At 45.2% G+C, this 22,090-nt stretch overlaps 2 protein-coding genes across 3 annotated transcripts in view; one reads left to right on the top strand and one right to left on the bottom strand.

The window, feature by feature from the left end:
- The window catches only part of LOC145390411 (UDP-xylose and UDP-N-acetylglucosamine transporter-like), a 38,422-nt gene extending 26,920 nt beyond the window's left edge, over positions 1 to 11,502 (bottom strand). The window contains exons 1-5 of the mRNA XM_080265344.1: positions 11,422 to 11,502; positions 9,166 to 9,328; positions 7,049 to 7,162; positions 5,136 to 5,238; positions 1 to 69 (exon numbers count right to left, since the gene is read on the bottom strand). The exon at positions 1 to 69 is cut by the window's left edge and continues 63 nt beyond it. Coding sequence (XP_080121470.1) covers positions 1 to 69; positions 5,136 to 5,238; positions 7,049 to 7,162; positions 9,166 to 9,242 — 363 coding nt within the window. The 5' untranslated portion in view covers positions 9,243 to 9,328; positions 11,422 to 11,502. The remainder of the gene's footprint in view (positions 70 to 5,135; positions 5,239 to 7,048; positions 7,163 to 9,165; positions 9,329 to 11,421) is intronic.
- A 747-nt stretch (positions 11,503 to 12,249) lies between these two features.
- Positions 12,250 to 22,090, top strand: part of LOC145417515 (mitochondrial inner membrane protein Mpv17-like) — a 28,548-nt gene continuing 18,707 nt past the window's right edge. For both annotated transcript variants that reach the window (XM_080286223.1, XM_080286227.1), the window contains exon 1: positions 12,250 to 12,499. In XM_080286223.1, coding sequence (XP_080142349.1) covers positions 12,427 to 12,499 — 73 coding nt within the window. In that variant the 5' untranslated portion in view covers positions 12,250 to 12,426. The remainder of the gene's footprint in view (positions 12,500 to 22,090) is intronic.

Here is a 22,090-nt window from a genome sequence, read left to right as displayed (position 1 = left end):
ATGCTTGGTCCATGAATAGCTTCGTCCAAGTACCAAAATCCCCATTACCAAGCTTGCTATCAGTCCTCCCTGTAAAAGAAAGAACTTCAAAGTGAATTATTTAGAAAAGAAAAGTGAAACTTTCGTACATTTCAGACATCACAACCCTCAAGAGTTGACAAAAACCTTAAAAAATAACAAATAATAAAGATCCATCCATCCATCATCCAATCCTATGTTGCCCCATGAGCAGCATAGGAGTCTGGGGCTAGGCAAGTTGGTCCTGACATTTAAGTTGAAAGTGAATAATTAAAAAAAAATAATAATAATAATAATAACAATAATAATAATAATAATAATAATAAAAATACAGTTGAAATATGAAATTAATATATTGAGATCAAGAACCACATAAAGAGACTAGTGAAGAAGAAAGAGAATGAGGTAACTGATGATCTAGGAAGAAAAATGAGTGCAAATTACAGTAAAATCTCGATTTAACGAACTTCCATAGCCCAGAATTCGCTTTTATCGGAATTGAGGAGCTACTGGACTAAATTCCTATACAGTACAGTAAAACCTCACTAGCATGGACTAATTGGGGCCCAAGCCATTTCGAAAAAAGCGAAGCACCAATGAAAGCGACATATGGACTTCCCCCTGCTATGATATTTTATCATCCATCATCCAATCCTACATTGCCCCATGAGGAACGTAGGAGCCCAGGGCTAGGCAGTTGGTCTCGACATTTAAGACGAGAGTGACCAGCCTCACTCATCCCTGAGTGGCATAACATGAGTAATCAACCCCAACCACCCCTTGGATATAAACCTTCACCAGCTCAATCCGAATGGAGCGCAATAATTACCCACTAAACCACCAGGTGCCAAAATTTGGTTATATGGTTACCACCCAGCATAGTAAATGGTTTCCTGGTGCACAGGAAACCATTTGGCTTGTCACTCAGTGTAGAGTCACCCACAGGCTGAAGAAAGTTTATGGCCACAATCCTGCTTCACCCCCACAAGTTCCTTCTAACTCATGGCATTATCCCATCTGCCTTTTAACTTTTCTCAAATGCAATATAAATAATTTTATTGCATAACATAATATAATTTTAGAACGGCTTAGACTCGATAAAGGCCATATGTAACACACACAGGAAGATATTTTCATACATGAAAAGTGTCATGGCCACCATCCTGGTTCACCCCCACCAGTTCCTTCTAACTTGTGGCAGTATCCCATTTGCCTCTTAACTTTTCTCAAATGCCATCATCCATCATCCAATCCTACGTTGCCCCATGAGGAGCATGGGAGCCCAGGGCTAGGCAGTTGGTCCTGACATTTAAGATGAGAGTGACCAACCTCACTCATCCCTGAGTGGCATTACGTGAGCAATAAACCCCAACCACCCCTTGGATATAAACCGTCACTGGCTCAATCCGATTGGAGCACAATAATTACCCACTAAACCACCGGGCGCCAAAATTTAGTTATATGGTTACCACTCAGCGTACTAAATGGTATCCTGGTGTACAGGAAACCATTTGGCTTGTCACTCTGTGTAGAGTCACCCACAGGCAGCAGGAAGAGGAAAGAATGAAGGAAAGACAGAAGAGGGAGTGTCAATATAAATAATTTACTGCATAACACAGTAAAATTTAAGCAAGGCTTGGACATAATAAAACTCATAATCGTTCGTTCGTTTCGTTTTTAAAGGCTCCACCATGCTTGCATGTGTCGGCCTTGGTCACCTAATGGCGGCTCTCCACGCTGCACGATCCATTGCAGCCTCCCTGTTCAGTCCCTTAACCCTAAGGTCACACTTAATGACCTCGTCCCATGTTTTTCTCGGTCTACCCCTCATAACCCCACCCCCAATATTAACACTTCTCATCTTCCTCACCCAATTATCATCCCCCATCCTCTCCACATGTCCAAACCACCTCAATCTACCTCTCCTCATCACAACACCAATACACTCGTCCCATCCTACCTCTCAACTCTTCCATTGTAAACCCAGCCCCTCCAGGCCTTGGATGCAGGGACGCACTGCACATCCACCTAATCATTGTCATTTCTGTACATCTGAGCTGGCGAATATCTTCCTCCTTCACTGCCCAGGTCTCACTGCCATACAGCATTACACTCCTAACACATGCTGCATACAAAGACCCCTTAGCACGTAGGGAGAGCCCTCTCAATGTCAGGAGAGGCAAGAGCTCCCTGAACTTCTTCAAACCACTTCTCACCCTAGCCACAGAGCTAGCTCCAGCCCCACCTCCAGCACACAACATGTCTCCCAAATAACAAAACTCTTCCACACACTCAAGAGATTCACCAGCAAGTTCAATCCTTTCACGTCTGACAATCTCCACCTGCTCACCCCGGCACGCCGTACACATAAAATCAGCATTATCTCGCAGTCTACCTCTGATACCACTACATCTCTTATGCACCCATTTATCACACACACCGCACAAGATGGAATTACTTCCCACGCCCTTGTGGCAAACTGCACATGGCCACTCTCCTTCGTCTTTGACAGTACCGCCACCAACCCTAGATATCATCACTTTTGTTTTATCTGCATTTACCCTTAAACCCTTTTGCCCCATACCATCTCTCCACTTCCCAAACCTTTCCTCCGCCTCCCTTTCAATCTCTGCAATCAACACCAAATCATCAGCATACAACAACTCCCACAGGAGTCAGTTTCTAAAGTCACGTGAAAGGGCTTCAAGTACCATGATAAACAACATGGGACTCAAGACTGACCCCTGATGCACACCAACATTCACGGAAAGCTCATCATTCAAATCTCCATTCACTCTCACCTGGGTGTGAGCACCCACATACATGGCCATAACCACCCTAACCAGCCACTCCTCCAAGCCAAGCTTTCTCATTGCCCACTTCACCATCTCTCTAGGGACTCTGTCAAAGGCCTTTTCCAAATCAACAAAAACAAAATAAAGATCCCTTTTCCTACCAATATATTTTTCCTGAAGCTGTTGAACAATGAATATGGCATCAGTGGTCCCCCTACCTGACATAAACCCAAACTGCATCTCATCAATATTCACTCTTTCTCTAATCATACCTTCTAAAACTCTCTCCATTTCCTTCATTATCTGATCTAAAAGCTTTATACCTCTATAATTTCCTCTTTCCAGGGCATCACCCTTCCCTTTATACACATTTACAATTACACTCTTCAGCCAATCATCTGGGACAACACACTCATAAATAAGTAATAAAAGAAAAAATATTTTCTCACATAACCACTCTGGCTCACTTGGTTCACCCACTCAACCCCCACCTTGCCGACTGTCATCAACATTCAGCAACTGGTGAAAGATCCTTCAGAGCAAATCCTTCAAAATCACAAATCACAACCCATTATCTTCACGATCATCATCAAGGAACAGTGAATCATCCTCCAGATTGTCTTCACTGACAAAAGCTGAATCGTGGACAGGAATTGAAAGTGTAGCTTGTACCTTGCGTGCCGAGTGGTGAACTTAAATTTAAGCACTTTTCAAATAATGTACTGTACACTTTATACATCTTATTTTTTACGATCTTACAAACTAAAGATGTTCACTTTGTATATTTCACTTATCACTCGTCACCCTCAAGCAGTTTATCAGGGACTTCCGGGGAAATGATGTGGGGGGAGGGGGGAAATGGTGTGGGTTGACTGAGACAGAGCACGAGGGGACAATACTGACACCAGCCCGCCACCAACTGATGCACGGACACACAAACCGCTCGCCGTGTGATTCATGTTTGGTGTCTTGAATATATATTAATATTAATGCAGACCTCTCTTCTAATTTTTTTAGCATTTAGAAAGTACTTTATTGGTACAATTTAATTTTAAACACTTTTCAAAAACTGCACTCTACACTTCAGGCACCTTATCATTTACGATCTTACAAACTAAAGATGTTCACTTTGTATACTGTATGACACCTCGGTGTCTAATTATTCCATCACAACAAAGCTCACTCTTACACAAATTTTTGCTATATCAATATCCTTTTACACAGCCATTTGAGAATCCTGTATACAAGATACTGTATTTACACCATCTACCCTTCATATTATCATATTCCAACCTATAGTCCATCATCCTTAAGAATATCATCATCATCTAATCCTGTGCTGCCCCAAGAGAAGCATAAGAGCCTGGGGCTAAGCAAGTTGGTCCTGACATTTAAGATGAAAGCAACCAGCATCACTCATCCCTGGGTGGTATTACATGAGCAATAAACCCCAAACAGCCCTTAGATATAAACTGACACAGGCTCAATCTGGTTGGAGCACCTTAATTACCCACTAAACTACCAGGTACCATAATTTGGTTATAGGGTTACCACCTAGCATAATAAATGGTTTCTGGTGTACAAGAAACCATTTTATCTGTCACTCAGTGTAAAGTCACCAGCAGACAGAAGGAAGAGGAAAGAAAGAAGGAGAGACATAAGAGGAAAGAAGGAAGAGAGTAAAGGGAAGCCACCTAAGAGCGGCACTACATCGAGTGAGTGGATGGTGAGCACCCCCACCTACTCATTCATATTAAATGAACAGATAAGACCTCAAGAACCCTTGGAGAAGGTTACCATGACTTTTGAGGCACCGTAACTGAACACAAGTACTGTATTCCTCTAGCACTAATGAAAAGCCTATATGTGGTGGCACTGTGTGCCCTGGGTGGAGCAATGCAGTTGCAGTGTCCACCCAGGAGCCAAACCTTCTCAAATTTCCCTGCATCTCACTGTGGGCAGAACCTGGTTTGACCCTGGTGAGCCATTCTCCCACATGGGGTGCAGGCTCTCTACACAGTGCATGTACTGTACTCTACCCACTGGACAATCCCATAAAAGCTACTGCTTACCTGTGGTCAAAGTCTGCTCAGTCAGACAGACTGTGGTTGGTAATAAAAATAATAACAACAACTATACTCCTCCTCAGCCCTCAGTCTTGAAAGGTTCCTCTTGCCATCATGTAAAATACCTGAATGGTGTAATAAGTGGCTCGTGAGCTCAATTCCTCAGTGTTACGAAGAAGAATGATACCTGTAGTTTAAAAATATATATCTCATGATAAGCAATGAAACACAACCAGATACAGGTAATTATACTTACACTACGGAAGATAATATGGAGAGGCATAGAGATCTTAAACCCAAATGCCATGTTGTTGGTGACATTTACAAGGAAGAACATCACCACCAAGATCAGGTATTCTCTGGGGAGAGATGATGGAATATTTTTAGATGCATAATGTGATGCTGGATACAAGGAAGAGAAATTTAACATACAAAGTGGAAAAGATAATACAAAAAGGCTACAATATACCGTACTTGCATGAAAGGGGGATGGGGTTTCATTGAGTCTATTCTTAACAAAAACATTTTAAATCATGTTTCCTATCACAACCTTCTTTCTGATCATGAGTATGGGTTCTGCCAGAGAAGCTCCACTGGTGATCTCACCAACCTTTCAGACTCTTGGTCATCCTTCTTTAAGGACTTTGGCAAAAGCTTTGTCATTGCACTTGATATCTAAAAGGCTTTCAATCGAGTCTGAAATAAATCTTTAACTTCCAAACTACCCTCTTACGGTTTCAATCCTTCTATCTGTACCTTCACCTCTAGCTTCCTTTCTGGTCATTCCATAGCTGCTGTTGTAGACAGCCACTGTTCTTCTCCTTGAGCTATAAATAGTGGTGTTCCCCAGGGCTCTATCCCATCACCAACTCCCTTCCTTTTATTCATCAAAGACCATCAGTGAGGCTTTTCCATTATATGCTACCTGTTTCCTAATCACTGTACCTTAAGGGTTCTTCGTTGATTCCATCCCTTCAGCTGACTGCTATACATCTAATTCTATTCCCTCCAGCTGATCTGGCTACCTGTATTACTTAATTCCACTCCCTCCAGCTGATTTAGCTATCCATACACTGGGGGTGGTGGTGGCTGAATCGGCAGAGAGGTGGCCTGCAGTCTTAATGGACCTAGGTTCGAATCCCCAGTGGGGTAGGGAACAGTTTAAGGATTTGAATTTCATAAAAGCAGACTTCACTGACCTACCTGAGAACCTGCCAACATGTCAAAATAATACCCTTGTTAATATCAATACACTAGTCCTCTATGAGACAGCCCTAGGATATACCACATTTTGCGGCTTCTATGATGCAATTTTTTTCTAAAATTTGTCTTGATATATCCCCATGCATCCTCAAGGCAAGAGATGATGAATTAGGCAGGGGTTAGCTTGACTCAATTTAGACGAAACACTTATACAAACAATCATGTCACTGCTTGACAATCATAGGTATTTTCGTAACTATAAACACTGCTGATTTAGTGTAATATAATACCAAGCACTTGAGTGTGTATGCAGCAGATTTTGGAAACACGCATGACAAGCACACTAGGCATTCATTTGTTTATGACTGGCCTTGTGGTATAGTATTCAATATGAACAGTGGATATTATTGTCAAAGTGCTGACATATTAAGGTATGTGACACGTGACAGGATCACAGGGTCTAAGGGAACAGGCTGTTAAGTCTTAAACACACACACACACACACACACACACACACACACACACACACACACACACACACACACACAGTGAGATGAGCATCTCCACTACCCACTCCTTTCTATCCCCATCAGGAACAGAAGGGCTCAGGACTAAGCTACTCAGTCCCAACATTCAAGGCATAAAGGACCAACCTCACTTACTTCTCAGAGGCTACATACTTGTAATGTAACCAATAAATTCCAACCATTCATCATATGTAAATCCTTCTGTGCCTCACCAGGTCAGAGTGCCTTAATCCACTAGAACACCAGGCATCATCTAGTTATATGGCTGCCAAACAATATAGCAAATAACTTCCTGAGTTACAAGAAACCATTTGACTTGTCACTCAATGGAGTCACTGGAAGGTGGTACTACATGAAGTGCATGGATGACTGGAAGCTCCACATACTAGAAAGATTATTATATCAACCTATGTTATACCAAGACATACTGAACACTTACTTGATTGGAATGATATTCTTTTTCCTCCCAAAGTCTGCCGTTGTCACAAAGCCCTGGACTGCTATGAAGAGAAACTGGGCAAAAGTAAGCAGATTCCCACAGGCAGGCTCATCCCTGAAACAATACTGTAGTCAATATCACGTTATATGAATTTGCAGTGTATCATTTATTAATGCGGACACCATATGATAACTTTAACTTCTTACAAGATTAGGTGGATGTGTAGTGAGTCCCCGCATGCAAGGTCTGGGGGGGCTGGGTTTACGATGGAAGAGTTGAGAGGTAGGATGGGACTGGAGTGTATTGGTGTTGTGATGAGGAGAGGTAGATTGAGATGGTTTGGACATGTGGAGTGGATGGGGGATGATAATTGGGTGAGGAAGGTGAGAAGTGTTAATATTGGGGGTGGGGTTATGATGGGCAGACGGAGAAAGACATGGGACGAGGTCATTAAGTATGACCTCAAGGTTAAGGGACTGAACAGGGAGGCTAAAACGGATCATGCAGCATGGAAAGCAGCCATTAGGTGACCGAGGCCGACGCATGCAAGCATGTTGGAGCCTATAAAAAACGAAACGAAATGAAGACATGGTGGTTCAGTGGAGAAACATGTTTCCCAATTTATATGCACATTGAGTTATGGAGCTTGAACCCAAGCTGTGGCGGGCATTTTAAGTGAGTGCTGGTATTACAGTACAGTCTTTTTCACCTTTGCATACATTCACACACACTCAGTTCCTAACCCATCAGCTGCACATAGCACTCAGGAATTGCCATTCAGTAGGCTACATCATACATTCCAGAAGAGTCATGTGAAATAACGTGAACTTTTTGGTCATTTTTCGCACCTACTGCATGCTTATGCTTGATGAGTGCGTCACGAATTGTCAGTGTGGTGTGTAAACTTTATCTAAAATGTTATGATCTTTGGTTTGGTATACGTGGATCAAAACGCATGATAAAAAAAACAATCTTTTAAATCAGTTTTCCCGCACCAAGGACACAGGAAATGTTTAAGGCCGCCGCAGCCTAGGGGTTAATGATGACATATTGACTCTGTCACATACAACCACAGCCATCACAACATCACCACATGCACTGCTATGAATGCACACACCCCTTACTAATCTGAAATTGGCCAGTATGGGGAAGAGCTGATTTAGCCTTCACTCCTCAAAGGAAAATTCTGGTCTCGCAATGGACTTCACATAGACACATAGAGATAAAAAAATTATTGTAACAGTATTTCATTTTTATTCTGCTTTCATTCAATGCATACACCCAAGAGTGGAGAGGTTATCCTCTGTGACCACCACTGGCATTTTGTGGAAGGTTCACCTCAGGCCTCAAAACAGAGGCTGGGGTATTTATTTATTTATTTATCTGCTAAAAAATAAATAAATACATGAAAAAATATAAATAAACTCACAAAGTTGTTAAAAATACTTCTGTAATCTTAAGTTTCCATTGTACAAGTTGTTCCCAACAAGTGGTGACATCCCTGCTTAAGGACCATTTTTGTACATACATAAACCATATTTCTGAAAAACCTTTTTTATAGCTAGTGCCCCCCCCCCTCTACCCTTTAATATCCCCACATTCAGGCTGGCGTCTGAAGTTCGGGAGTTCCCCTTGGTGATTTTAGTCCATTATGTTTATGTAATTTGAACTTTCAATTCACCATATTTGGGAAGTGCTGGTGCTATCAGGGATCCACCACTCAGTCCCAGTCATCCACTGCTGCAATCAAGACTAATCAGCAGTGTTAGGTCGTGTCCAATGGTCACTGGTTCATCATCATCTGCATGGAATGGCTTGTGGAACTACCGGTACACATAACTCACGCTCACATCACACATACCAAAAAGTATTTAATGATGCATTGCATTATTACAGCTAGGCCATAAGATGTCAGTTTCCAGGTAACATACAAAGCAAACATTCATATCACAGCCAAGTGGTTTACCATATAACTGAAGCTGTGGAGAGGCCTGCTTGACCATGAAGAAAAAGTAAATACAGTACATATTAAAATCAAATCATGCTTACTATATAACAGTAATCTTGTTCAGAACTTAGTTAACAAAAAACAATAAGAAAACTCACACAATACTTACTGAACTAACAGCTCAAGGAAGACAACATTGCTGCAGCACCCGACAAAAACCAGGAAAATAGGTATAGCAGCTCCCATGGTGATGACGGTGATGGAACGGTAAACTGCGGATGATATGTGGATCTATCGGTGGCTGCTTACTCTTTCTAATAAGAATCCAGCAGCTGCAGGTGGCAGGAGAGAGAAAAAAAAAAAAAAAAAAAAAAGACAAGATGAAATACATTTCTGTACATCTAAAATACAAATTATGTTGAAAAAGGTGATTACCTGAGTCTGGTGCAAAATAATAATAATAATAATAATTTAAACAGCTCCAGGTACTGTAATCTATTACAGCTAAAGTTAATAACACTATTTCGGCAGGGCTAGTGCTGGGCTGGGAAAAGGCTGGATTACAACAAAAAGTTCTGCCACCTAAATCAGATGCTGGTTCCATGTTCCAACAAGGTCTTGTCTCTCATTTTCACCCAATCAGCTCTCAAGCACATCCACTACAATTCCAACTTTTAAATAAATCAGGCAGTCATAACAATCATAAGGAGCCTGAATGTTGGTGACACTGTGTACCCTGGGGGTGCAAAGCAGTTGCAGCATCCACTTGGGATCTCCTCATATTTTCCTGTAGCCTATGTCTTTGAAATAATGAAGTACAGTAATGGAGAGAACTGGAAAAAAAAAAAAAAAATCCACCAAAACAAAACATTACACTATGGTACCTATACTCTGCTGATGTGCATGTTGGTGTTAGTGTAATTAACACTGAATCCAATTTACTGTACTGTATATGGATGTGAGCAAGGTAATTTGCATGTGAAGCAGTGTATCTGCGTCTACTTCAGTACGGTAGCTATGTAGAAAGCCACAGCATTATAAAACTGACACATTCTGGAGGGAAAAGACTTCTAACTCAATTCAACTGCACAATGATGATGGATAACTATAGTGCTGGTTTGCTACTGTACCAGTATTCAATACTGCAATATCTATCTATCTATTGCCAGACACCATAATCCCGTAAGGGGTGGCCATTTGACTTTGAGTTATTTGTTTTACAGGGAGGGGCACTAACCCTCCACCAACCCACTTGTTGACACATAGGGAGCACGTATGGTTTGGTTATATGGCTACCACCCAGCGTTGTAAATGGTTTCTTGGCTTACAGGAAACCATTTGGCTTGTCACTCAATGTGAAGCCACCAGGAAAGGAAAGAAAAGCAATAAGAAGTGACAGGAAAGATGGGAGAAATAGGAAGAGAGGAGGGCAGGCACAGAAAAAGAATGATAAAGGCTAAGGAAGAAGTCAGCAGCACTACATCAAGTGAGTAGATGATGGCTGCCACCACCTACCACTAATAATGAAAGAAAAATAACACTGTTTATTTACAAATGACTGACGTAAGCCATGACCAATTACAGCATGTTACTGCATATTTGTAAAAATGTTGCAGTCATCTTCCTAGTCATCCTCACAAAAAGTGACCATAAATTTTACCAGTAAAAACATAGCACTCAGTGGTGTTTGCTGCAATAATTTTCCAGTGGGATATCAGTATATGAGAGAGAGGGGTGTGAGTTGGGAGTAGGGCAGTGAAATGTTGGGGGACAGGCCGACGTGGAGGCGATTTGTTTGTGGCCACCCTGAACGGGATTAAGGCGTCTGCTGATATACCAACACAGTAGGCAGCAAACCCATTGACCGCAAAACCCCTGGACCAATACAGTCACATTAGGTTAGTGTATATTAATTTAAGTTAGGCTTAGTCAGAGGGGTTGCCATTAATCTTTTTTATTCAGCAATTTTTATGTTTTGATGGAAATTACAATTTTTTTCCCCCATGACACCAAAGCTCTGATTCCCAAAGGCTTTTCCCATTATCAGTGGATAGAAAGGAGAGGTCATGACTCAAAAACTGATAATTTCCAATGAAAACTGGGGACAAAATCAAACAAATTACATTAAAATAAAATCCACTATAGCCAGCCTGAGTAAAAATATACCATGCTTTCGTTAATTCATGCTCATTTCAGGAAAAATCGCCATTTAGAGGGAAATGTCATCTCATTTTTCTTAAAGAATATTCCAAAGGCCCTGAGGGTCACATTTATGCTACTTTATAGAAACAACCGGTACTGAACATCAAATTACGTCACACCAGAGATTTTCTTGTTAAAGTCATGGAAATATTTACACAGTTTTACTACAGTTGTAAAAGTGTTTTTGCTGACCAATTTAAAACTAACATACCACGACCCTTACCCCTTCTCCTTATCTTTCACTACGGTCGAGTGCTGCTCGGCTAAGCATACTGCCGTAGGCTACGTATTCTCAGACTCATCTTCAGTCATCATGTATTTCAAGGTCAGATAATGGCGTGGTTATCTTTAACTGGTACTTAAGGTTTTATAAAATCACGTAAAACTTATAAGCAATTCCAAGTTAAATAATTTCTCGCTGCTCTACAGTATGCAAAAATCCAGCTGTTTGACCCGTCATCCAGACGTACAATGCTTCACCACACTCCCACATTCTCATCCGTGTTTATGCTCACATATGAAATGGACCATCATGCAAGGTGGGTATATCGTTAAGTTAACATTGTCCGATCAAATGTATTAAGATATGAACAGGAAGATCACTTAGCTTCACTGGGCCACATTCTGGGCAAACTGTTCCTTATTACCATCAGTAATGAGTGACAACAAATGAAACGCCTAGTAAAGCCAATGAAAGGTATTATTATATCTGTTCCGTCCCACATTCGGACAATGTGACATTGTCCCATTCCTATTTCGCTGTACTGATAACAGTTTGGCACTCGGTTTAGCTTATATGCAATGAGCGACTATGAGCTTTCCGAAACAAAAAAACTGACACCACAGAACCATGTTCAGACATTACGTAACATCAAACTGATAACACATTACGTAACACAATAAGGTGGCGGATCATGCTATACACAGCATTACACAGCCTTCTACGCAAACCGTAAACATCTCTCTGTCTGCCTTGTGTTATCTATCGCTAGACCCCTTACGACTGCCCGGCAGGTACTGTTTAGCAATGTTTTATGCCGGCAGTAAAGGCATTTTGGAGGCGTTGTGGTGATGCCTGGTAATAAATGCTGACTGGAAAATCTACTCGTAGTCGAGAGACCAATCTACTGTCCTTCGCTCGGAGAAATTCAAAGAAGAAGAAGACTAGCGCAGTCTGCTGCTATTTAGTGACTGTATTAGCCGTGGTTAAACACAAAAAGAATATAAGATGGGTTCGGTAGCCAGAATATACTCTAAAGCACTGAAAAAGTATCCACTAACAATTCAAGCACTACAAGCTGGTAGGTGGATATTTTTTTTCCTCCTCGCCTTTATATATAAAAGGAAAATTAGAAACTATAAGACGGAAAGGAATAGGTAGGATGTAGAAAACGATCTACATTCAAAGTAGGCAGTTGTTGACCGCTGTGTTATCCATATTTACAGTAGTTAAGGCATCATGGTACACTTTTACTTTTAGTTCCTAATGGATTTGGACATTAAACAATGATTTTTTAATGTTTCATGACATGAATCAAGCCAAATTAACCATTATTTCTGTCAGAAATGACCAGTTTTTGAGATAGGCTGCCCTCCCCCATCAATAATGGGGCAATAATACCATATGTTATAGAAACTGGAACTGGGAGACTCTAAGGTGAAACCGGCTATTTACCGGCATATATAAATTATGTAATGTCTGGAAAAAGACTGTATGGTATATAATTATTTTGTGGTATTTAGGGAAGTGGCCAGGTCGCCTGCGGCAGTGTTTCCAAACAATGTCTCTGATTGGCTGCGTTGTTTACCAACCATTGCACCAACTGGACATGTCATTGTATCCCGTATCAGAGCAGTGGGAACTTTGTGATTTAACTAAACCTAACCAAACCAAACCTAATCCAACCTAACCTTGTGGTTGACAGCCAGCTTTCAAATTTAAAAATGCGGGTAATGGATGTTAAATATGGCCGGCTATTGGCAGACATCGGCAGAATATTTACGCATTCTAAATCCTCATTTACAGATGTCAGAGGAAAGTTAAAAAAAAATTCCAGTAGCTGTGGTAATCCAGGAATGATTTTAAGTAACTTGTGAAAGACTCATATTGATAGAAAACATGGAAGATCCATGACCATTTGAAAAAGAAATCAATGTTGTACTGTACAACATATTAGCAGCAATTTTTTTTCATATTGACATTGGTGGAGGGTTAGTGCCCCTCCCTATAAAACAAATAACTCAAAGTCAAATGGCCAACCCTTATTGCATTATGGCGTCTGCAATAGATAGATAGATGTTATAAATGCCAAAATGAACATACACGTGTGTATTCACCATTATAATAACTTGGACTGTTTCAGATAATTTTGCTTTATAATTACAGGCAATCCCCCAACTTTACGGACCCCTCTTTTACACCAATTTTCCCCCAGTAAAAATAATTTGCACCAACTTATTTTCCCTATACCCATTAAATACTCATTTGTTATAAAAGGTTTTATACAGTACTTTAGTATACAGTATATTTGTGATATTTTATGGTGTTTCCTGGTCCCAGATTTTTTTTTTTTTTTTTTTTTTTTTTTTTTTTTTTTTTTGTGCATACTGCTGCAGTGTCAGTGGCAGTCAGCAACAACAAAATTAGCCTTAATTCTTATACCCATTTTCAGGTTATTTTTTCATTGAAGTAAAATGTATACTGTACAGTAAAGTAGTACAGTACTGTATATATTTGTGCTCTTTGGGCTTACAGGGGTTACAGGCTACCATAGGGGCATTTTGGAGGGCAGTGTCAAAATTACGAGGAAATTCCAAATTCATGGTGACAAGAATCTGTGTCCCCTAACCCCCGTGAAATGGGGGGTTGCTTATATATATATATATATATATATATATAATATATGTGGTAGGTGGGGGCGCTCACCATCCACTCACTCGATGTAATGCTGCTTTCAGGTGTCTGCCCTTTCCTCTCCTCCATCCATCTTTCCTTTCATGCATTTCTGTTTTTCTTTCCTTCATTCTTTCCTCGTCCTTTTGCCTCCAGGTGACTTTACACTCCCTCTTCTGTCTTTTTTTCCTTCATTCATTTCTCTTCCATCTGCCTGTGGGTGACTCGACATTGAGTGAGAAGCCAAATGGTTTCCTGTACATTAGAATACCATTTTCTATGCTGGGTGTTAACCATATAACCAAATTTTGGCGCCTGGTGGTTTAGTGAAAAATTACAGTGCTCCAGTCGGATTGAGTCGGTGAAGGTTTATATCCAAGGGGTGGTTGGGGTTTATTGCTCATGTAATGCTACTCAGGGATGAGTGAGGCTGGTCACTCTCATCTTAAATGTCAGGACCAACTTGCCTAGCCCCGGGCTCCTACGCTCCTCATGAGGCAACGTAGGATTGGATGATGGATTTTATTTATTTATTTATTTTTTATTTATTTATTTATTTTTTTTTAGTCAGTTCTGCCTCAGAGTCTCCCAGTTTCTCTGTAACATATGACCAATAATGGGGGACCTGGTGGATAATTGGGGTTGGGAGAAATTGGTGATGCCCAGTGGAAATAAAATAGGATATCACATGCATTACATCTAAACCATGGAAATGTATGCATGCCTTCTGACCCTCCCAAGGTTTTTAACCACCTAACCACACTTACAGTAATGTATCTGTGGGATGCAGACACATAAAAGGGACATAGCCCCCTCAGAACCCCCATGGGGTTTATTAATCACCTAACCTCACTTAACCGGACCTGACCTGCTTAAAGTGTCTGTCTATCAAAGGCCAGATGCCTTAATCCTGTACAGGGTGGCCACAAATAAATCACATCCATGGTGTTCTGTCCTCTGTCATTTGGCTACCCTCCCACCAATGCACACCCCCTCACATGGCTCTCCACTCCATCCCTCCATCTCATTTTTGGTCTCCCTATCCACCTCATTCACGTACAGTACACTCTTCTGTTTAGTCTTTTATTCCCTGTCCTCTCCATATAGCCAGACCATTTCAGAGTGCTTCTCGTAATGTTTTCAGTCGCCTCCACATCAAAGCCACAATGCTTCTTCACTTCCTCATCTGTCTGCCTGCCTGTCCATGTAACCCCATGTGCTCCTCTCAGATAACTCGTTTCCATAGCTTTCCCCTTTGTGTGTTCTTCTAACGAAGTCCAGTTCCCCCCTCCAGGTTACTAATCACATAACCTCACTAAACCAACTCAAAACTAACTGTAGGAACTCTGCTCCCCAGCCTCCTCCAGATTATTATAAACAACTTTGCATACCAAAAGCAGTAAAAACTTACCTTAGTCATCAGTAGCTACACTGCCATTAGTGACTGATTTCTTTGTAAGTACTACAAAGGAAAATGAAAAATGATGCAGTCAGAGATAAAGTGGGAGACATTGTACCGTGGGGCACCAACTTTCTCTACAGCAGGATTCGCGGAATCCACTTTCGCGGCATGCACCAAATATTCCCTAACTTCCACTTTCGCTTGAAAAAAATCGATTTTCGCGCACAAATTTTGGGTTTGGGACAATATTTTGAACTTTGAATTTCCTGCACCGCCCGCCCGCAACCCACCGCCATCTTAAATGACGTCATGTCAACACTCTGTCCACCCATTCCCGCCATTGTGTACGAGCGTGCTAGCTCCATTGTGTTGGATTCTCACGGTTCAATGGCCTCTACTATACAGTACTTGGTAGTGTGGGGAAAGGGCCTGGTGGTGTGGGGGGAGAGCCTGGTGGTGTGGGGGGAGGGCCGGGAGGCAGTGGTGGTGATAAAAAGTGGCCGGGACATTCAAAGTCGGGAGGAAAGGCCAAGGCTAAAAGAGAGTATCGTGTTGGAGTGAAGAAACGGCAGTATGATAATGAAATGAAAAGGAAGATAGTTGAGCACATGGACAAGGGCGCAAAAAACAGTGAAATCTGCCGTATATTTAACATCCTAGAATCGACAGTAGCGAGGCAGCAAGAGGTGGCGCCAATACGTCTGGCGTGGCTAAATAAGCCCACCACGCGCCTCGGATACTTACCCCCAACATCCATTAAACGATGGAGTCCGGTGCTGCCTGTTGTACCGAGCAGACGTGCTTCTCTCCTAGGTGCCCGGAGGACAACACTCACGGCAAGAAACAGGTGATAGAGTTGAGTGTGTAGCTCTTCCTCGGCAGCTAGTGCTTCCTCTTGCTGCGAGGTGGAGTATGATCCAGCCCATTTCTATGGATACTGTGGTGTCGGCCATGGATGTAGCGGAGGCAGACCCTTTCAGGCCACCGGGAAAGCGCCCCATAGGCGAGGCTGCCCCGGAGGAGGATAAGGCGACCTCTGGCAAGTCCCTTAGGGTGTCGTCACCACCCACAGCATCGCAGATTGTCCTGGGTGAGGATGCGGCTGCACGACAGAGTGCCGAAGGTGCCGGTGAGTCAGTGCCAACAGCAGCTGTTACCAGAGTGGTCCCTAGTAGGGGTGAGCCAACACCATCCACAGCTGTCAATATGGGTGTCCAGGATGCGGGTGAGTCTGGATTGGCCTGTTTTATTATTAGGTCTGTGCAGGGGTCCAGGATTTTTAACAATCCCCCGGCGGCTGTCTGACGCCATCAACTCATCCCCCTTTGCCAAGTATTGTGTAGAGGGTGGCACTAAACCACTGGGTGATGGGTCTTCCTCTCTTCATCTACGCCATTGTGATCTGACAAAGCTGACCAGCCCTATGGAGACCCTGACAACCTTCGGTGAGTGGGAGGTCACGTGCCGCAGGGCCCGGTCCTCTGATGATGCAGCAGCCCTCAGCTATGGGAAGATTGGGCCAATCTCCCTAGATGTTGACATAGAGGATTTGGTAGACGGCCTCCGGCCTTTGACAACGAGTCGTCTAGCTTATTAGAGGCCTCTAGGATCCCTGTACGTTTTCCTGCCCCAGATGCTCCTCGGTTTTCCCAGTGGGTGCGCCTTGTGTATCGGGGCCCTCTCCCCATCCAAGGTGCTGTATGGATACATCTACTACAATGTAGGTATGTATACTCCTGCTTTGTTGCGTTGCTATAACTGCCTTCAGTATGGACACACGCGGATCACTTGCCGCAACAAGACCAGGTGCTCGATGTGCAGTGGATACCACCCTTTCAGACCCAGTGAGGGGCAGCCCTGTGACCGCAGCCCCAGGTGCTACATGTGTGGTGGAGATCACAGGGTGGTGTCTAAGCTCTGCCCTGTATATCAGAAGGCCTTCAAGATCCATGAAGAACTCCGCCAGGGTGTGACGCCAGCCCAGGAGGTCAATAGACGGTTGCGTGCTCTCCAGCCCTTGGTCCGTCTCCCTTCAGCATTGCCCAAGTCGTCTCCCAAGGTGTCTCAGGTGAGGAAGGGTGTGAGTTTTGCAGACAGTGTTGTTGGCTGCAACCGCTTCGCTGTGCTGGAGGACTTGAGTGATGACTGTTCCCTCCAGGATGTATCGTCAGTGGAGGTGTCGACCAACCCTGCCTCCCCTGCTGCTGTTATAATCCATGAGGCCCGTCCTTCACGTCCGGGCCGCCTCCATCCCCGTGCCCCTCACCGCCCTCCACCTAGTGCTCCTTCTGGACCGAATGCGGTCCTTGCTGAGGGTGTCGGGGATGTTCCTGCCCTGCCTAGCTCTCCTGACCCACGTCTACGACAGTGTGATCGACCTACAGCCCCTTCAGTGCGTGCCCATCCAGTGCGAGTATCTGACCCCACCTCCAGCAATTGTTCACCCTCCTCGGACTGCCCTCCTCCCTCAGGACCTGGCCAAGGCTTTTTTGATCTTGTCTCTGAGGCCCTGCAACTTTATCGCCACGGACTACCATTCCTTGACATCTGCTCCCGCCTCTGGCCCAAGGTATTGTCCCTACTCTTGTCCTATTCATGCCAGGCCTGAAACATCTCAGCATTATGTTTTGGAATGCGAGATCCCTTGTTCGGAAGTCACAGGATTTTAAAGTACTCTTACATGATTCGAAGCCTTGTGTTGTGGGGGTATGTGAGACCTGGCTGCACCCTCACCTGCGGCTCCAACTGGGTTTTTTTTTGACATACAGGTGTGACCGTCCTCAGGGAAGGGGCGGGGGCCTGTTGTTGGCAGTGCGGGAGGACACCCAGAGTGTGCGTCTCGCCCTCACCTCGTATCCTGGGGGACGATTGGAGGTCCTGGCTGTCAGGGTGGCCCTCACGGATGGTTGGGCTTCAACCCTCCTTTGTTACAACCCCTGCCAGGATGTGTCCAGAGAGGAGCTCCTCCACTACTTTGACCAGTTGCCAGCCCCTGCCTTCATCATGGGGGATTTCAACGCCCATCACCACCACTGGGACCCCGCCTTGGCTGGAGCCCCCAATACCACAGGTTCCTCTCTATTCCAGGTGCTCCTTGAGTCTCACAGGTTTAGCCTTCTTACGCCTCCAGGTCTTCATACCCGGTTTGCTCCTCACAGTGGACAGGCATCTGTACTGGATCTCGGTTTGGGTGACGCAGTATTCCATCATCCGATGGTCCATGTGGGACCGTACATGGGCAGTGACCATCTTCCCGTCTTTTGTGACTACCCGACATTGTCTCCAAGAATATCACGAGCGAGTCGTCCCTCGCTGGCAGCTTCACGACGATAGATGGACGGCCTTCCAGGAGGCAGTGTCTGCTAGCTTCCCTGGTCGTTGGGGCCTCTCGGCTGAGGATTTTTCACAGATGCTGGTGCAGGCTGGACATAGGGTGTTCGGTCAGTCAGCCCGCCGTAGTATAGGCCGATCGGGGGTGCCATGGTGGTCGGCTGCTTGTGCCTCGGCTGTGCAAGCCCGCCGCCAGGCCTGGCGAGCCTGGAGTCGTTACCCCACACGGGCCCTTGGGGATCGTTACCGACGCCTGGATGCAGTATGTAAGCGCACCATCAAGGTAGCCAAGCAGAAGGCATGGTCCTCTTTGTTCCAGCTCTCCTTCTCCACCACATGCTCCCGCACCTGGAGGTTTTTGAAGGCCATGAAGGGTGGCCCGACAACATATTCATATCCCTTGTGTCGTGATGGAGCGGATCTCCTGGATGACCTCTCCAAGGCCGAGCTCTTGGCGTCATTCTTTGCGTCACAGCTGGGTGTTCCACCGACTTTACCTACAGCTCCCGAGTTTATTTCTGCCATCCACAGGGCGTCTCAACTCCCCCTGCCAGTGACCTCCATTGTCTGCTCACGGCCATTGAACTCCGGGGATGCCGTTGCTTCTCTACACCCGAGGAGGGCGGTTGGCCCTGACATGGTGGCTAATGACTTCCTCCTACATCTGCCGCCCAGCCTACACAGTCACTTGCTGTCAATTTACAACAACAGTTGGCAGACCGGCACATTCCCTGAGGTATGGAAGGAGTCAGTGCTGCTGCCTTTCCCAAAGCCAGGCAGGGACCCCACCATCACGTCGTCTTATCGGCCCATCGTTCTTCTGTCCTGTGTGGGGAAGCTGTTAGAGAAACTGGTGGCTCGTCGGTTCTCTTGGTGGCTGGAGTCCCGTGGCCTGCTCTCCAGGGTTCAGTGTGGTTTCCGGCCGGGCCAGGGAGCTTTGGATGTCCTATGTCAACTGGAACATATGGTACATGATACCCTATAGACAGCGGCTCTACATGCTTGCCCTCTTTATAGATCTGAAGGGGGCCTTCGATTCAGCCCCACACGATGGCATTCTGTACCGCCTGTCGTGCCTGGGAGTCTTGGGCCCACCCCTGGCTTGGATGTCGAATTACCTTGCTGGTCGCAGCTTTGTGGTGTCAGTGGGTGGGGCCTTGTCAGATCCCCATCCTGTTCATCGGGGGGTTCCGCAAGGGTCTGTGCTCAGCCCACTCTTATTCAATGTGTTGCTGTCCAGCCTGCCTCAGATACGTAATGCTACTCTCCTGGTGTGCAGATGACATCACCATCGTGTCCCAGAGCCCTTCCTTTGTGGAGGCGCAGCAGTTTCTGCAGTCAGCGGCATCCACTTTTTGGCTTGGGCCCGGAACTGGGGCCTTACCATCAATGCTGACAAGAGCGCAGTGATGCCCTTCACTCTACGCCTCGTTTGCCATCATCTCCAGCAATTTCTCTGGACTCAACCTCAGTCCCTGTTGTTCGGGAGCATGTGCTGCTTGGTCTCCGGTTGGATGGGCCCATCCTCACTTGGCGCAGTCACATAGAATACTTACGGTCATCTTGTGCAAAACGACTTGACATCATGAAGAGTATTGCTGGATCCCGCTGGGGGCAAGCAGGGACCTTTTGTTGGCGTACTATCGATCAGCCATCTTGGGGAAGATCAACTATGGCTGTTCGGTATATGGCTCAGCATCTCCTACACAACTACAACGGCTGGACACTATTCAGACGACCGCTTCTCCGGATTGCGCTGGGTGCTTTCTGCTCCTCACCCACATTGTCTCTGCAGGCTGAGGCAGGTGTTCCCCTCCATCATACCAGGATGAAGTTGACTTGTCGCCGCTACTTTACTATCCAGCGCTTGCCCGATGACCACCCACTCCCGGAGCTCTTTACGACAGCAGGGGTCTCGACATCTCATCCATTGTGGCCCATCAGGTCTCGACGGCCCTCTTGGTGCGTGCTCTCCACGCTACCACACTCTGGGACTTCCTCCACCAGCTCGCCACCCTGTCCGATCAGTATCTCCTGTGCCCCCGTGAGGGACCTGTCCTCACCTGTGTCCGTAGACCTCCCAGAGCCCTTTTGTAAATCACAGGATGGCCACCTGGCCCCTCGCATTTTCCTGCAGATGGCTGGCTCCACCTATCTAGGGTTCATGGCTATCTTTACCGACGGCCTCCCGCCTTCCTCCACCCCTGCAGCAACTGCAGCTGCCATCTTCGTAGAGGACTACTCCATCTGCCAGACATGGCGCTTAGGGATGCCCATGATGTAGTCACTGCTGAACTCTTCGCAGACTTGAGCGCCCTGCGTTTTTTGATGTCTCATTCCTCTCCTCGGCCGGTGGTCATCTACACTGACTGCAGAGCGGCCCTTCATCTCATCGCTTCTCCTAAACCCTGCTCCATACGTCATCTGGTTTATGAAATCCAGGATGACCTTGCTCAACTGCTGCAGGGAGGCTGGAAGGTACGTCTGCAATGGATTCCCTCCCATGTGGGCATCAGGGGCAATGATGTGGTGGATGCAGCAGCTCGGATGGCCTTGACTTTTCCTGATGTGGAGCCCTACCCCTTGCCAGCCATTACTCACCGTCGCCTCTTAGCCACGAGGTGTAGTCAGGCATGGAATGCTGATCTCTACGCCTCCTCCTCCCCACAACAGCACTGGCTTATATCGTCCGACTCATCGGACCAACCTTGGGTACGCTCTGTCTCCCGGATCCTGGACGTCGCTATCACCCGCCTGCGTATTGGACATGTTGGACTGGCATCACATCTGCATCGGCTGCGACTGCACCCAGATCCCTACTGCCAGTGGTGTGTGAATCAAGAGGAAACTGTAGCCCACTTTCTGCTGCATTGCCCACGCTTCTACTCCATCCGCACCGCCCTGAGGGAGCGCCTTGCAACCCTCGGTATCCTGGACTTCACCCTCCCCATCCTTCTTGGTGGGGTGGGCCTAGATCGGCACCTACGCCACTCAGTTATACGCCATGTCTGTGTCTTCCTTCGCAGATCGGGGCAACTTCGCCGCCTATGATTAAAGAGTTCTGCTACACCTGAACCACCGTTAGGGCTACATCTGACTACACGTCGGGTCCAGCCCTTCAATCAACACCAAGACCAAGACCAAGACATCCATTAAACACCTCAACCTGGTCTGTGTGGTATGTTTCTCCTCATATAATGTGTACTGTACAGTTTTTATTGTTTGTATCTCACAATGCAATGTACAATAGTGATTTGATGTACTGTA

This window comes from Coenobita brevimanus, chromosome 14 (genome assembly GCF_032717465.1).
Source record: "Coenobita brevimanus isolate Jiangsu-jjx chromosome 14, ASM3271746v2, whole genome shotgun sequence".
In the NCBI taxonomy this organism is placed as follows: Eukaryota; Metazoa; Arthropoda; class Malacostraca; order Decapoda; family Coenobitidae; genus Coenobita; species Coenobita brevimanus.
Note: the sequence above shows the minus strand (reverse complement) of the source record. Positions and strands in the feature narration are given on the sequence as shown.